The 16,028-nt window shown below is 47.2% G+C and overlaps 1 protein-coding gene across 7 annotated transcripts in view; it reads left to right on the top strand.

Annotated features, from left to right (window-relative positions):
• The window catches only part of spidr (scaffold protein involved in DNA repair), a 417,755-nt gene that overhangs the window by 357,198 nt on the left and 44,529 nt on the right, over positions 1-16,028 (top strand). For 6 of the 7 annotated variants that reach the window (XM_038809295.1, XM_038809296.1, XM_038809297.1 and 3 more), the window contains 2 exons: positions 13,231-13,318; positions 14,691-14,849. In XM_038809295.1, the coding sequence (XP_038665223.1) occupies positions 13,231-13,318; positions 14,691-14,849 (247 nt within the window). The remainder of the gene's footprint in view (positions 1-13,230; positions 13,319-14,690; positions 14,850-16,028) is intronic. The other variant, XM_038809300.1, reaches the window with a different exon arrangement.

The following is a 16,028-nucleotide window of genomic DNA, read 5'->3' on the forward strand; positions in this document are numbered from 1 at the left end:
GGGCCAACTCTCCCATGAACTATTTATAAAATTCCACTGGAAAGACATCTGCCCTGGCACCTTACTGCTTCATCCGAATACACTCCAGTACCTCCTGCAAACCCAGCGACTCCTCCAGTGCCTGCCATTTCCCCTCCTCCAACTCTTGGAACACCAACACATCCAGAAACTGATCACTGGGGGCAGTCCTGTACAACCCCCAATTAAAGATCTAAAACACTTGATTAATTTTCCCCAGCTCCGACACAACCTAATCCCCTGCTGCCCGCATCTCTATGGGCCTTAAACAAAATAATCTCTCCCGGACCACCACCTTCATTGCCTCCCAGTACATGGCTGCGGAGATTACACCATTTTGGTTCAGATCAACATAGTTCTTAATCGCCAGTGCCACCTTACCAGAGAACTTCTTGTCCGCCAACAAGCAGAGTCTAGACTCCATCCTGGTCTCCATGCCCCCCAACCGAAGCCTAACATCCAAGTAGTGTAATGCATGATCCAAGATCACTATTCCCGTATATTTCACTCCTCCAGCCCCGAACTCCGCCTTTCCAACTACAAAGAAACTAATATGGGAGTACACCTGATGAACATGTGAGAAGAAGGAGTCGTCCCTCTCTCTCCATTGACGGAAGCTCCAAGGGTCCAGCACCTCCATCTGATCCATAAACACTTGCAATTCCCTTGCCATCCCCAAACTTACCGTTGACTTAGAGCTCGATCTGTCCATGATCAAATGATGAGAATCTAAGTCCAGGATGGGCACTAAGCGTACACATTTATAAACTCTACCGGTGCCTCTGCTAATGCCCTACTACTATCACAAACCTCCACCTCATCACCCCCCACCCCAGGCCCCACACTCACTGCAAACACCATTTTCTTGCTAAGCACAATAGCGAACCCCCTCAACTTCAAGGCGAACTCCAAGTGGAACGTTTGCCCCACCCATCTCTCTCTTTTTTTTTGACAAACAATTTTATTGAGGTATTTTAGACATATAGAAAAGTGACATTGTACAGTACAAAAAAAAAGAAGTTAAGACACAAATTACAAAATAAACATAGTGCAAACCATGGCACTGTTCACGCACGGACCTGCCTCAATATCCCTCTACTCTACTCTACCCTTGTCCCCCTTCGCCCCCCCCGCTGACGCTTACTCCTCTGCGAAGAAGTCAATAAATGGCTGTCACCTTCGGGCGAACCCTAGTAGCGAACCTCTCAAGGCGAACTTGACTTTCTCTAGGCCAAGAAAGTTCGCCATGTCCGATAGCCATACCTCAGCCCCCGGGGGCTTTGAGTCCCTCCATGCTAACAATATTCGTCGCCGGGCTACCAGGGAAGCAAAGGCCAGAACATCGGCCTCTTTCTTCCTGGGCTCCCGGGTCCTCTGAAACCCCAAAGATTGCCACCTCCGGGCTCATTACCACCCCAGTTTTCAATACCGGGACATCTGCGAATCCCTGCCAATAACCCCTGAGTTTAGGGCACGACCAGAACATGTGTACATGGTTAGCCGGCCCTCTGGCGCATCTAGCACACTTGTCCTCCAGCCCGAAGAATCTGCTTATCTGGGCCACCGTCATGTGGGCCCGGTGCACGACCTTAAACTGGATCAGGCTGAGCCTGGCGCATGTTGCGGTCGTGTTTACTCTGCTCAGGGCTTCTGCCCAAATACCGTCCTCCAGCTCCCCCCTGAGCTCCTCCTCCCATTTAAGCTTCAGGTCCTCGGTCTGTGTATCCTCAGCTCCCATTAGTTCCTTGTAGACGTCTGAAACTCTACCCTCTCCCACCTCTCCCCTAGAAACTACCCTGTCCTGCCCCCCCTTCGGCGGGAGACGTGGGAAGGACGGCACCAATCTGCGTACAAAATCCCTCACCTGCAAGTATCTAAAGTCGTTCCCTCTCGCCAGCCCAAACTTCTCCTCCAGCGCCCTCGTGCTCGGAAAGCTCCCTTCCAGGAACAGATCCCCCATCCTCACAATCCCCGCCCTCCTCCACAGTCGATCCCCCCCCCCCCCCCCCCCCCGTCCATGTTCCCCGGGACAAATCGGTGTTTGCCGCAGATTGGGGTCCACACTGATGCTCTTACCTCCCCTACATGCCTCCTCCACTGGCCCCAGATCCGAAGAGCCGCCACCACTATCGGGCCGGTGGAGTACCGTGCCGGTGGAAGGGGCAGAGGCGCCGTAACCAGGGCTGCTAAGCTAGTGCCCCTGCACGAAGCAGCCTCCATCCGCTCCCAAACCGACCCCGCACCCACCATCCATTTCCTTATCATCGCTATGTTGGTCGGCCAGTAATAGTTGCTGAAGTTTGGCAACAACAGCCCTCCTTCTCCTCTGCTCCTTTCAAGCATCACCCTCTTCACCCGCGGGGACTTCCCTGCCCATACAAATCCCAGAATAATTTTATTCAGTGTCTTAAAGAAGGACCGCGGGATAAAGATGGGGAGACACTGAAAAACAAACAAGAACCGCGGGAGAATCGTCATCTTAACAGTCTGCACCCTCCCCGCCAATGACAGCGGGAGCGCATCCCACCTCCGGACCTCCTCCCTCACTCGTTCTGGACAGTCTGGACAGGTTGTGCTTATGCAACCTGCCCCAGTCCCGTGCCACCTGAATCCCCAAATATTGGAAACTCTCCCCCACTAGCCTGAATGGCAACCCCTTCAGCCTACTCTCCTGCTCCCTCGCCTGAATTACATCAACTCGCTCTTAGCCATGTTCAGTTTGTATCCGGAGAACCAGCCAAATTCCCTCAGGGTTGCCATAATACCGTCCATCCCCACCATTGGGTCCGATACCCCCCCCCCCGCGGACCAGCCCTTTCCAGCTGCCTCCCCTTTACAAACCCGGTTTGGTCCTCCACAATTACATCCGGTACACAGTCCTCAATTCTGGTCACCAAAATCTTGGCCAGTAACTTGGCGTCTACGTTGATCAAGGAGATCGGCCTGTATGACCCACAGGCCTCTGGGTCCTTATCCCGTTTAAGAATGAGCGAGATGGTGGCCTGCAACATCGTCGGGGGTAAACTCCCTCAGTCTCTTGCCTGGTTAAAGACCCTGGCCAGCACCGGCCCCACTATCCCGGCAAATTTTTTGTAAAATTCCTCCAGATACCCGTCTGGCCCCGGGGCTTTACCCAATTGTGTGACCTCAAGCCCCCCAATACCTCTTCGATCCTGACCAGGGCCCCAAGTCCGTCCACCAACCCCCTCCCCACTCTTGGGAAGTCTGTCCAGGAATCGCTTCATCCCCCCGGTTCCCCAGGGTGGTTCCGAAGTGTACAGCTTCCTATAAAAGTCCCTAAAGACCTTGTTCAGCCCTGCTGGATCACCCACTAGATTACCTTCTCCATCCACTACCCTCCCTATTTCCCTAGCCGCTTCCCTCTTCCTCAGTTGCTGCGCAAGCATTCTACTGGCCTTCTCCCCATGCTCATAAATCGCGCCTTTTACCTTTCTAAGCTGCTCTACAGCCTTGCCTGTAGTCAGTACCCCAAACCCGGCAGTTTCTGTAGTTTCCTGAGTAACTCTGGCCTCGGGGATTCTGCGTAACTCCTGTCTGTCCGTAAAATTTCCTTAATTAGTCGGTCCGTCTCTGCTCTATCCGTCCTGTCCCTGTACGCCCGGATTGAAATAAGCTCCCCTCTCACCACTGCCTTCAGTGCCTCCCAGAGCACCGCTGCCCAGACTTCTCCAGTATCGTTCACCTGCAGGTAATTCTGCATGCATTTCCTCAGCCTCTCACACACCGCCTCGTCCACGACTAGTCCAACTTCCAGCCTCCATGGTGGGCGTTGAAAGCTGTCCTTACAAAACTGCAGGTCTACCCAGTACGGAGCATGGTCCGATATGGCAATTGCCGAATATTCTGCCCCCACCATTCCGGCCAGCAGGTCCCTACTCACCACAAAGTAGTCAATTAGGGAATACACCTTGTGGACGTGGGAGTAATACGAGAACTCTCTCACCGACGGCCGGCTAAATCTCCACGGATCTGCTCCCCCACCATTTGCTCCATGAACCCTCTCAGTTCCTTTGCCATCGCTGGCAACCTGCCCGTTCTTGAGCATGACCGGTCCAGGCTCGGGTCCAGGACTGTATTAAAGTCCCCGTCCATGATCAACTTACGCGAGTCCAAGTCGGGGATCTTCCCTAGCGTCCTAATTAAATCAACATTGTCCCAATTAGGGACTTACACACTGACCAGGACTATTCTCACCCCTTCGATCTTACCCCTCACAATAACGAACCTGCCGCCCCCATCCACGACTGTGCCCTCCGCCTCAAATTGTACCCTTTTATTAAGCAGGATCGCAACCCCCCTCGTCTTAGAATCAAGCCCCAAATGAAAGACCTGACTGACCCAGCCCTTCCTTAACCTAATCTGGTCTGTCACTTTCAGGTGCGTCTCCTGCAACAAAAATATGTCCGCCTTCAGAACCCACAGATGCGCAAACACACGCGCCCTCTTCGTTGGCCCGTTTAACCCTCTAACATTCCAGGTGATCAGCCTGGTTGGGGGGCACTTCGCGCCCCTCCCCCCCCCCCCCCCTTGACGATGAGCCATCCCCTTTCCTTGGCCCACCCCCCCCAGCCATATGTCACACTTCCTCTGGTCCGCCTCCTGGCCGGCCTCACCCATGACCTCCTGACTGTTACCATGCCCAGTTTCCAACCCTGTCAGCAGAACCTTCCCCCCCCCCCCCCCCCCCCCCCAGCAACACCATCCTATCACCTAACCCCTGCTCTAATCTAACTATATGGACACCCCCCACCTCGGCTTCCGTTGACTAGCTGCACTCAGCTAGCCTGGGGCTCCCAGCCTCAGCCCGTCTCCAATCCTTTGTTCCCAGTCACCCCTCCCCCCCCCGACCCCTCCACACCACTTCCCCAGATCAGCCCTACTTAAGTAAACACTCTATACAAGTCATAAACAACCCCCACAATAGCACAATTCAAGATAAACAAGAAAAAAAAGGGATAAGAAATAACAGGCACTCTTCAGTCCTAGCCATACAGACACAGAAAAAGATGGCACAAAGTTCCCCTGAAGCATCCATTTTAACCCAACCCTTTTAACTGTTTTCTTTATTAATTCCCCCCCAGCCAAACTCCAACTAAGCGAAGAGCCCAAACAGGAAACATTCAGGAAAACCACGCAAAAAGCACGCAAAAACACCACATATACTTAAAGCTATAATCTGAGTACAAACGTCCTCATTTCAGGGCCAGCCCTTGCTTCTTAACAAAGTCCATCGCCTCTTCAGGTTCCTGGAAATAGTGGTGCTGACCCTTATATGTAACCCACAGTCGCGCCGGAAAAAGCAGCCCGAATTTCACCTTGTTTTTATACAGCATCTCCTTCACCTGCCTGTAGCCTCCCCTCCTCCTGGCCACCTCCGCGCTCAAATCTTGGTACACACGCAGGGTGGTATTGTCCCAAATACAACTTTGTGTGCTGTTTGCCCATTGCAGCACCCGTTCCTTGTCCAGATACCTGTGAAAGCGTACCACCATCGCTCGTGTGGGACCCCCTTGTTGTGGCGGCCTCACCTGCACTATGTGTGCCCTGTTCACCACCGGCGGGCGCGGGATTACCTCTTCCCCAGAAACTTCTGAAACATAACCTCCACATATGCAGCAGCGTCTAGCCCCTCTGCCACCTCTGGGAGGCCCACAATTCTCGGCGAGATCTGTTGTCCAGGTCCTCCAGCCTTTCCAGAAGCACTTTTTGCTGGTCCCTCAGCCTCTGAATCTCCACATCCGCCACCGTTTGAAAGTCAGCCTGCACCTCCACTGACTTCTCCAACTGCTGGAGCTTCTCAGCCTGATCATCCAGCCATTTTCCCATCCGATCAATCGACATCTGAAACGGCTGCAAGTTGTCACTCTTCAAAGCCAAAAAGCCCTCCTGCATAGTCTGCAGCAGCTGCTCCATTGTGGGCTGGGCTGCCGGCTCCTTGCTGTGAACACCAGACATGCTGGTTTCTCTCACAGCCTCCACTGTGCCCTTACTCGACCACTTCTTCTGCTGTTTACGGTCCCTCCGGCTTCTTGGGTCCATACAATTTTGTATGGGTCCTGTGCCTGAGTACTATTGCTTTCCAGTTCCGCGCTCAAAAGAGTCAGGGGAAAAGGTCCAAAAGTCCGACTGAAACGGGAGCCACCAAATGTGTGACCTACTCCGTCATAGCCGCCACCGGAAGTCACCCATCTCTTTCTTAACCGCATCTGAACGTTCTCCCACAAAAATCACCTCCGCCTTCAAACTCATTGTGGAAACACCTGGGACCACTTGACTGGCCCATTTAACCTACGTACATTCCATGTTAAAATCTGAACCGGGGACTTCTGCCTCTCCTCTTGACTAAGACCCGGCATCATCATCCTGCTCAGACCCCCCAAAATGGCCGCCCCTTCCATTCTCACCCAAATTCATCCACTATACCAAACATATTGTTACCCCTTCACAACCACCCCTCCCAAACCCCTCCTAATTACCTCTAATGACCCGCATAAACACAACCATAACCGCATATAACCCATACAGAGGGTACAACAGTGGAGCCGCCCCAGGATCTTTTCTTTGCCCTGGAACTTGCGCATACGCACAATCACCAGCTGTGGTGGCAGCTCCCCCACTCTCACCTTCCTCTAGGACCTGTGGGCCCAGTCCACCTCCAAGGCCCTGTCGAACACCTTCGCAAACATCTTTGCGACGTAGCCCATGGCACTTATTCTCTCCATGCTCTCTGGAAGGCCCACAGTACGAAGAGTTTGCCACCGAGATTCTCTTGGTCATCCACGATCGCACGCAGCACCTTGCAGGACCACCCCCCCCGGATAGCCATCCCCTTATGCCTCGAGGTGCTTCTCCATCCGATCCAAGGTCCCGCATAGAGGTGCACCTGCCCCTCAATCTCACTCAAACAGTCTCCCAGCATCTCCTTACGTTGCTACCATTCCTCCTCAATGAAGAATATCACTTGCCCCATCGGCAGTTGCATCATTGACAATGACCCTTGCCCCTCCGCCATCTTCCCAGCTTCCAATGCCCAAGGAATTTGAATCCCTCCCTCTTGCACCATCTCTCGAGGCATGCATTCATCCTATCTATCCTGACATTCCTACTCTGACTAGCTCGTGGCATTGGTAGCAATCCTGAGATTACTACCTTTGAGGTCCTACTTGTTAGTTTAACTCCTAACTCCCTGAATTCAGCTTGTAGGACCTCGTCCCATTTTTTACCTATATCGTTGGTGCCTATGTGCACCATGACAGCTGGCTGTTCACCCCCACCACCCCAGAATGTCCTGCAGCCGCTCCGAGACATCCTTGACCCTTGCACCAGGGAGGCAACATACCATCCTGGAGTCTCGATTGCGTCCGCAGAACCGCCTGTCTATTCCCTTTACGATTGAATCCCCTAACACTATAGCCCTGCCATTCTTCTTCCGCAGCAGAGCCAGCCACGGTGCCATGAACCTGGCTGCTGCTGCCTTCTCCTGGTGAGCCATCTCCCTCAACAGTATCCAAAGCGGTATATCTGTTTTGCAGGGAGATGACCGCAGGGGACACCTGCACTGCCTTCCTACTCTTGCTCTGTCTTTTGGTCACCCATTTTCTATCTCCTTCAGTAACTTTCACCTGCGGTGTGACCAACTTGCTAAATGTGCTATCCACGACGTCCTCAGCATCGCGAATGCTCCAAAGTGAGTCCGTCATCAGCTCCAGAGCCGTCAAGCGGTCTAACAGGAGGTGCAACTGGACACACTTCTTGCACGTGAAGGAGCCAGGGACAGTGGACATGTCCCTGAGCTCCCATATCGCACACAAGGAGCATGACACTGGTCTGGGATCCCCTGCCATGTCTTAAACCTTAGGTTAACTTATACAACTACAATTTCAAAAAACGAAAGAAAAAAAAAATAAATAAATGAGACAATGCAAAGAAAAACTACTTACCAGTCACTTACCAGGGATAAAAAGCACCTCCTTCCCCCCCCCCCCCCCCCCCCCCCCAAGCTTTGAATTCCCACCTTGCTTCAAAATCCGAAACTCACTCTTAGCTGTGTCTCACTCTGGCTGTGTGTTCTCTGGCTCACTGGGAGAACTTTCACGGACTTTACTGGATTTGATACCCTGTGAACATCCCAATCAAGGAAGAACTGATCACCTTCCACTCTCCTCACTTTATCCATCAAAATCTCCCATTAATCGGATAGAAAGGACAAAACCAACACCTCAAGGTAGGAGCCATCTCATGTGCAACCAATCGAATCATGGCTGCCACCGGAAGTCCAGGAAGAACATTTTGGACAATTCCTCAACCGTGAATCCACAGTGCCAACTGTTACCCTTATCTATCCTCTAATACTCTGTGGTAGCATCCTTGGGTGAACCTGCATTGATTGGAAAGATGCAACAAGCATTCATACAGCTGAAAAGCAACAATGTTTGTGACCCCAATGGTATTCCAGCTGAGGTCTTCCAAGCTGGCGGATGTTTGTTCACATCAAGACTCCATGCGCTCATCGTAGGGATTTGGGAGTAAAAATAACTCCTCTATGCTCTGCGACAACAAGCAGAAAAGGTAAGTCATATCATGGACTCTTGTCCGTTGCAGGGAAAAAACCCTGACACGCATTCTACTGAATCGCCTACTTTTTGTGGCTGAGGAAATACTTCCAAAGACATAGTGTGGCTTTGAACCTTCCAGGGGAACTTTTAACATGGTCTTTGTTGCCAGAAAAATCCAAGAAAAATGCTGAGAACAACAGTAGGAACCGTAAATTGCATTCATCAACCTGATCAAAGTGATTGACCCAGTAAATTACATGGCTCTGTAGATCGTGCTGCACAGATTTGGATGTCTAAGCAACCTCTTCACGATCCTGCAACTGATGCATGACATGACTTCAACAGACACCTTAAATCCAGACTGGAATCAAACAAGCCTGTGTAATTGCCCCATACTACTTAGATTCCTGACAGCGGCTATTCACCTCATCAATCAACTGCCCTCTGGTGTCAGTGTCTAACTGTAATGCACCGCCAATGTTTAACAGCTCCTAATGTGCTTGGGTTTTATTTATTTTGGTATGACCTAGCTTCTGTAGGGACTGTATTTTATTTTCATGAAAGTGGGATTGGTGTGAATATGATACTTCAATAATGTACTTATTTGATTGTTCCAAATCTTTTCCAGAAATGGGTGGGGGAATTGTTGGTAAGCTCAGGAATCAGTTGTAAAACAACATTCTGAACTAGCTAGGGCTTGCTTATTCAACACTTTGACTGATCAGTGTCTTTTATAATATTGTTTTCAATATACAGTCATGCAGTTCAATGTAATTTTAAACCCTGGTTGAGCAGGTTTTTCTTCTTTCAAAAGACACTTTGCAGACTAAGGCAGTCACTGTCTAAAGCAATAAATAAGAAAAAACACAAATTAACCAGGTTGTGAACTTGCTTTTGAAAAGTTAGATTTTTTTAATGGTGCAACTTTTTTGGATAAAGCTTGAAAGCCTGTTCTCAATCTTCAGAGTTCCTTCCCTTTAATCTCTCGTCCTCCACGTTTCCCTTTCCTGTTTTAAAATGCTCCTTAAAATCTAGATATTTGACCAAACCTTTGACCATTTACCCTAATATCAGTTTATAACATGCCTATGGAGCACCATAAGACATTTTATTATCATCAACGCACTATATAAATACAAATTATGGATACCATTGGTAGATGGATGATACTGACACTATTGTGGCAATTTCAACTGGAGAAGCCAGTGTAAAGTGGGAAGTGTAAAATACCACATTGATCCATTGGCAATAGCTCTTCTGAGAGTATTAGACTATATTCTGCAAATAATTGAAGAGATTTCAAGTGTCTTTTTGCTGATGAATATCTGTTATAAAACATTGCTAGAATTCCTAAAATAGGCATGACCAGGGGCAAAAAACATGGGCCCTGGTGTTTCTTCTCTTTCTGGGCCACTAATCACCCCCGCCCTCACCCCCCAATCAAATTATTTGGGTGCCCAAAATTGGGAACCATAGTCACAGTGGGATCAAACAGTTTCATATAAGTTTCACAAAATTTCTTGGCTTTTGTACTCTGTGCCTCTATTCATAAAGCCCATAGAAAGCTCAGGTTTCAGTACAATATTCTTCATAACCATGGTTTTGTCAGACAATTACGCACAATTTGGGCGTTCGTGTTATGCAACAAACTCCGTTTTTTTTAAACCTAGCCCTATGAAATATCCAGACTGCAAAATCCATAAAATGGGAACGTCAAGCATTGCAAACAATAATAGTACAAATGAGAATATCTTCAACTAACATATTCTATCGCTCCATGATTCTGGTTTCACTTCCAAGTTCAAAAATGGCAAAACCTAGTGAATTAGGACTAACCAATTCACCTGCAATAATGTGCTATTTCTATCCTGCTCTGTTAAAAGAAAAGTTATACTTTGCATTGAGTGTTTTCTCACTTTGAATTGAAAATAACCACACTTACAAATGCCCAACATGGAGCATTTAATAAAGTACAGTAATGCAGATGCAGGAAATCTGAAATATAAACAGAAAATGATAAAAATATTTAGCTGGCCAAGCAGCAAATGTGAAGAGAGGAGCAGCGCCATTTCTTTGTTCCTTTTTTAAATATTCTTTCGTTGAATGTGAGTGTGCCACTGACAAAACCAAGATATGTTGCCCGGCCCTAATTGCCCTTGAAAAGACGGTGATGAGCAGAGAGTAGGGATAATTAGGACATTTTCCAATTGGTCGGCTGTGCCTCATAGAATTCTGCAAGAATCAAAGCTGGAGCCTCATCTATTTACAATCTATATTAATGACTTGGGACAAAGGGACCACGAGTAATGTATCTAAATTTGCTAACAATACAAAGTTAGATGTGAAAGTAAGCTGTGAGAAGGACACAGAGAGACTGAAAAAGAGATGTAGACAGGTTTTTAAAAAGTGGGAAACATGGTGGCAGATGGATTAAATTGTGGGGAAGTGTGAGGTTATTCAGTTTAATAGTAAGAATAGAAAAGCAGAATATTTTTTTAAAGGCGGTAAGTTTTTAAATGTGTGTGTTCAGACAGACTCATAAAAGGAACGCAGAAAGCTTGGATGCAGCCAAAGCAAGCAATTAGAAGGCAAAAGGTAAATGTCGTGTTGGCCTTTATTGCAAGCAGACTAGAGTACAAGAATAAGGAAGTCTTGCTAAAATTCTATAGGACTTTGGTGAGACCACATGTGGAGTAATGAGCACAGTTTAGGTCTCCATATGTCAGGAAGGATATATATGCCTGGAAGATGGTACAACAAATGGTGACTAGATTGTTCCATGGATGAGGAGCTTGTCCTGTTCAGACGGGTTGAGTAAATTGGGCCTATTCTCTCAGGATTAAGTAGAATGAGAGTGATTTCATTGAAGCATCCGAGCTCCTGAAGGAACTTGACAGGCTAGACATTGGAATCTAGTACACTGGGGACACAGTTGGGATAGCAGAACGATCGTTCAGGGCTGAGCTGAGAAATTTCTTTCATCAGAACATTGTAAATCTTTGAAATTGCCTACCCCTGACAGTTGTCGATGCTGCATCATTGAGTATTTTCAAGACTAAGAGAGGCACTTATCTCTCAGGGAGTCAAGAGATATGCGGAGTGGGCAGCAAAGTTTGGTTGAGGTAGAAACACAGCCATAGGCATATTGAATGGTGGAGCAACCTCGAGGGTCCACATAGATTATCATAGAATTTACAGTGCAGAAGGAGGCAATTCGGCCCATTGAGTCTGCACCGGCTCTTGGGAAGAGCACCCTACCCAAGGTCAACACCTCCACCCTATTCCCATAACCCAGTAACCCCACCCAACACTAAGGGCAATTTTTGACACTAAGGGCAATTTATCATGGCCAATCCACCTAACCTGCACATCTTTGGACTGTGGGAGGAAACCGGAGCACCCGGAGGAAACCCACGCACACACGGGGAGGATGTGCAGACTCTGCACAGACAGTGATCCAAGCCGGAATCGAACCTGGGACCCTGGAGCTGTGAAGCAATTGTGCTATCCACAATGGTACCGTGTTGCACATGGTTGACTCCTGCTCCTAATTCTCATGTTCCTAAGCACAACCTTCTGTCACACTGCTGTTTGTGGTATTTTACTGTGTTCAGATTGATTGCCACATAGGCCCACAAAACAACTGTGCCGCCATTCAAAATAATTAATTGACTACAAAGCATTTTGGGCTCTCCTAGGGGTGTGCAACGTACTATATGCATATTGGACTGTTCTAGGGGTGTTATATAAATGAAAATGTTTCTTTCTGAGAAGATGGCGGCACGATAGCGCAGTGGTTAGCACTGTTGCCTCATAGCACCTGGGACCATGGTTCGATTCCCAGCTTGAGTCACTCTCTGTGTGGAGGCTGCATGTTCTCCCTGTATCTGCATAGGTTTCCTCCGAGTACTCCAGTTTTCTCCCACAAGCCCTGAAAGAAGTGCTTGTTAGGTGAATTGGACATTCTGAATTCTCCCTCAGTGTACCCGAGGGTGGCGAGGAGGGGATTTTCACAGTGACTTCATTGCGGTGTTAACGTAAGCCTACTTGTGACACCGATAAAGAATATTATTGTATTATGGTTAATATAGAGGAAACATTTCAAGATTTATGTATCATCATGACTCAGAAGCTGGTACTCTCACCTTTGAGTCAGAAGGTTCTGGGTAGACACTTGGCACAGCAGTGCAGTGCAGTACCGAGTGAGTGCTGCAGTGTCAGAGGCGTCACCTTTCAATTGAGATGTTGAATCAAGCCCTTTCAGCTGGAGGTAAAAGTTCCATGGAACTATTTTGAAGAGTAGGGAGTTACCCCACGTGTCCTGCCCAAGATTTATCCCTCAATCAACGTCATAAAAGCTGATTTTCTGGTATGCTGCTGTTAGTGAGTTCTGTGTCCGGAAATTGGCTTCTGTATTTCCTATTTTACAACAATGACCCCACTTCAAACCTACTACTTTGATTGTAAAGTGCTTGGGGACATCCAGTGGTCTTAAAGGCGTTAAATTAATGTGTCTTTCTTTTTTCCTTCTTTAAACAACAATGATGTTTAAAACATGTTTTTCGTCCATTACTTGTGGTTTTTGTATCAGAAAAGTTTTGTTGCATTTTGATCTGACTTGTATGCTATCTCTCAGGTCTTCAGGACTCTTCAGTCTGATTGATAGTCTCTGGCCTCCATTGATTCCTCCAAAGGTCCATGGCCAAAGCCAAGGCAGCCAAGAGGTAATACTAATATATAAAAACCATGGATGCATATTCAACAGGCACTATCTTTAATGTGAGATTAACTCCTGTGAGCGTTCTCCTGCTGAATTTTAGATTGAAACCTAAACCCAGAGTTACATTGTTACTTTCACAGTAATGTGAATTCAAAAGCATTTTTGTACCAATCGCAAAATGGTGGTTTATCTCTGGATTAATAATAATAATCTTTATTGTCACAAGTAGGTTTATATTAACATTGCAATGAAGTTACTGTGAAAATTCCCGAGTCACCACATTCCGGCGCCTGTTCGAATACACTGAGGGAGAATTCATAATGTCCAATTCACCTAACAGCACATCTTCCCGTAACAGCCTCCCCGAACAGGTGCCGGAATGTGGCGACTAGGAGCTTTTCACAGTAACTTCATTTGAAGCCTACTCGTGACAATAAGCGATTTTCATTTTTCATTTTCATTTTCTTTCTGAACTTGTGAGAAGAAACTGGAGCATCCGGAAGAAACCCTCGCAGACACGGGGAAAACGTGCAGACTCCGCACAGACAGTGACCCAAGACTAGAATTGAACCCGAATCCCTGGCACTGTGAGGCAGCAGTGCTAACACCGTGCCACCTTTATTCTGCAGAGTTTGAATCAAATGCCAAATGCAAAATGCCAATAAAAATATTTTTCAAAAATAAAATTCTGCAACTTTCAATAGCATGGATTAGGATACTTGCTCTGGAGCCCATTTTCTGATTTGATACATGGGGCCAACTATAATATTGACCGGAGCATATCTATATTTAGTTGCTATGACAGTAAGCAATAATCATTTTTAAATTACACTGGCTACCAAAAAATAATACAGCATTCCTCTCATAATCAGAATAAATAAAGTCAAAATCCTGTAACTCCCTTCCTAATAGCCCTGTGCATGTACCTACACCATGTGAACTTCAACAGTTCAAGAATATTGCTCACTACCACCTTCTGATGCCTTCAGCTACAGTCACATCCCATGAGCATTGTTTTAACTTCACTTTCCTTGTTCAATGTTTAATTGGATAACATATTTCTTTGGTAGCTGATTAATCAGTTGAATTGATTGTACTGTGTTTAAAATGGTTTTTGAAAGTTAAGAAATATTGTTTGCACTAAAATTCATTACAATCTTTTAAAAATAATTGATTGAGGGTTCTAGTGATCCTTGCAAACCTGCATTCGTTACCATTTCTTCTTGCCCTCAAAATGGCAATATCCCTTCTTATTGTTAATAATGTTTGAATAGTTTAAATATAGGAAAATTTTACAAAAATAATTGAGCACTGTATGTCATTTGCAATCTAGATTAGATCTAATTCTCCTAACACAAGGTGATTTTTTTTTCTAGCATGTAGATTGGTCCACTGACATGATTCTGCCCGCTCCGAGTTTTTGCTATATACTTACCCCTCTTCCAGGGGAAGGGGGAGTAGATGTGCTTCAGAATGAAAGTGTCTCTGACCTCTATCAACCTTCAACACTGAATGATTTAAAGCATATTTGTCAGGTAATTAGATGTTCTGTGAATATGTCAAATAATTTTCAGCTTTTGTGTAAGAATTGGAGGTCTTGTGGTGCAGTGGGTAGCGTTGCTGCCTCTGAGCCAGAAGCTCCGGATTCGAGTCCCATCCCAGGATTTTATGGTCAAGGAGATTAGTCCATCCACCCTCCAAAAAAAGGCCTTGGAAATTAAAATTGGGAGAGATTGAAAAATAAACAGGAACCTGGGCAGCACATTCATTTTTACAACCTGTACTCTCCCTGCTAGCGACTAAGGGCAAGGCATGCCACCTCTTTAGACCCCCTTGACTCCTTCCACCAGTCCTGTTAGGTTCCATCTGTGCATCGTTACCCAGTCATGCACAATCTGGATCCCCAAATACCTAAACTGAGCGCTGGCAATCTTGAATGGCAGGGCCCCCAAATTTGTGTTCCTTCCTAACTCATTCACCAGAAAAATCTCACTATTTCCTACGTTCAATTTATACCCTGCGAAGGCCCCATATTTTCCCAGCAATGTCATGATTTTTCCCATCGAATGGATCCGCTATGTATGGCAGCAACCGTCTGCATATAATGACACTATAAGCTCCCTGCCTTCCTCACAATCCCCTGCCACTCCTCCGAGGCGCAAAGCACAATCGCCAATGGCTCTATAGCCAGTGCAAACAATATTGTGACTGCAGGTATCCCTGCCTCGTTCTCCTATCTAGCTTAAAAAATATTGACTCCACCCATTCATTTGTACACTCACCTTGGGGGATGCATAGAGTAATCATATCCATGTCACAAATGTCGGCCCAAACCCAAACCTCCTCAAGGTCTCGAACAAATATCACCACTGAATCGAAGGCCTCCTTCGCATCCATTGAAACTATGACCTCCAGCATCCTACTGATGGACGGGGTCATGACCCTGTCGGGATCATGACCACATCCAGTTGCTGGAGAACTGCCGCCCCTTCATAAACCCTGTCTGATCTTCTGCCACTATCTCCGACACACACCCTTCCAATTGCCTGGCCAGGAACATGGCCAGAATCTTTACATTCATATTTAATAGCAAGATGAGCCTGTATGATCTGCATTCCAATGGGTCCTTGTCTTTCTTTGGAATCAAAGAAATAGAGGCCTGCGCCAGCATGTCCTGCAGCTTGCCTCCCCTCTCCAATGCTTCATGAAACATA

The sequence above is a fragment of the Scyliorhinus canicula genome, chromosome 10 (assembly GCF_902713615.1).
Source record: "Scyliorhinus canicula chromosome 10, sScyCan1.1, whole genome shotgun sequence".
Classification (NCBI taxonomy): Eukaryota; Metazoa; Chordata; class Chondrichthyes; order Carcharhiniformes; family Scyliorhinidae; genus Scyliorhinus; species Scyliorhinus canicula.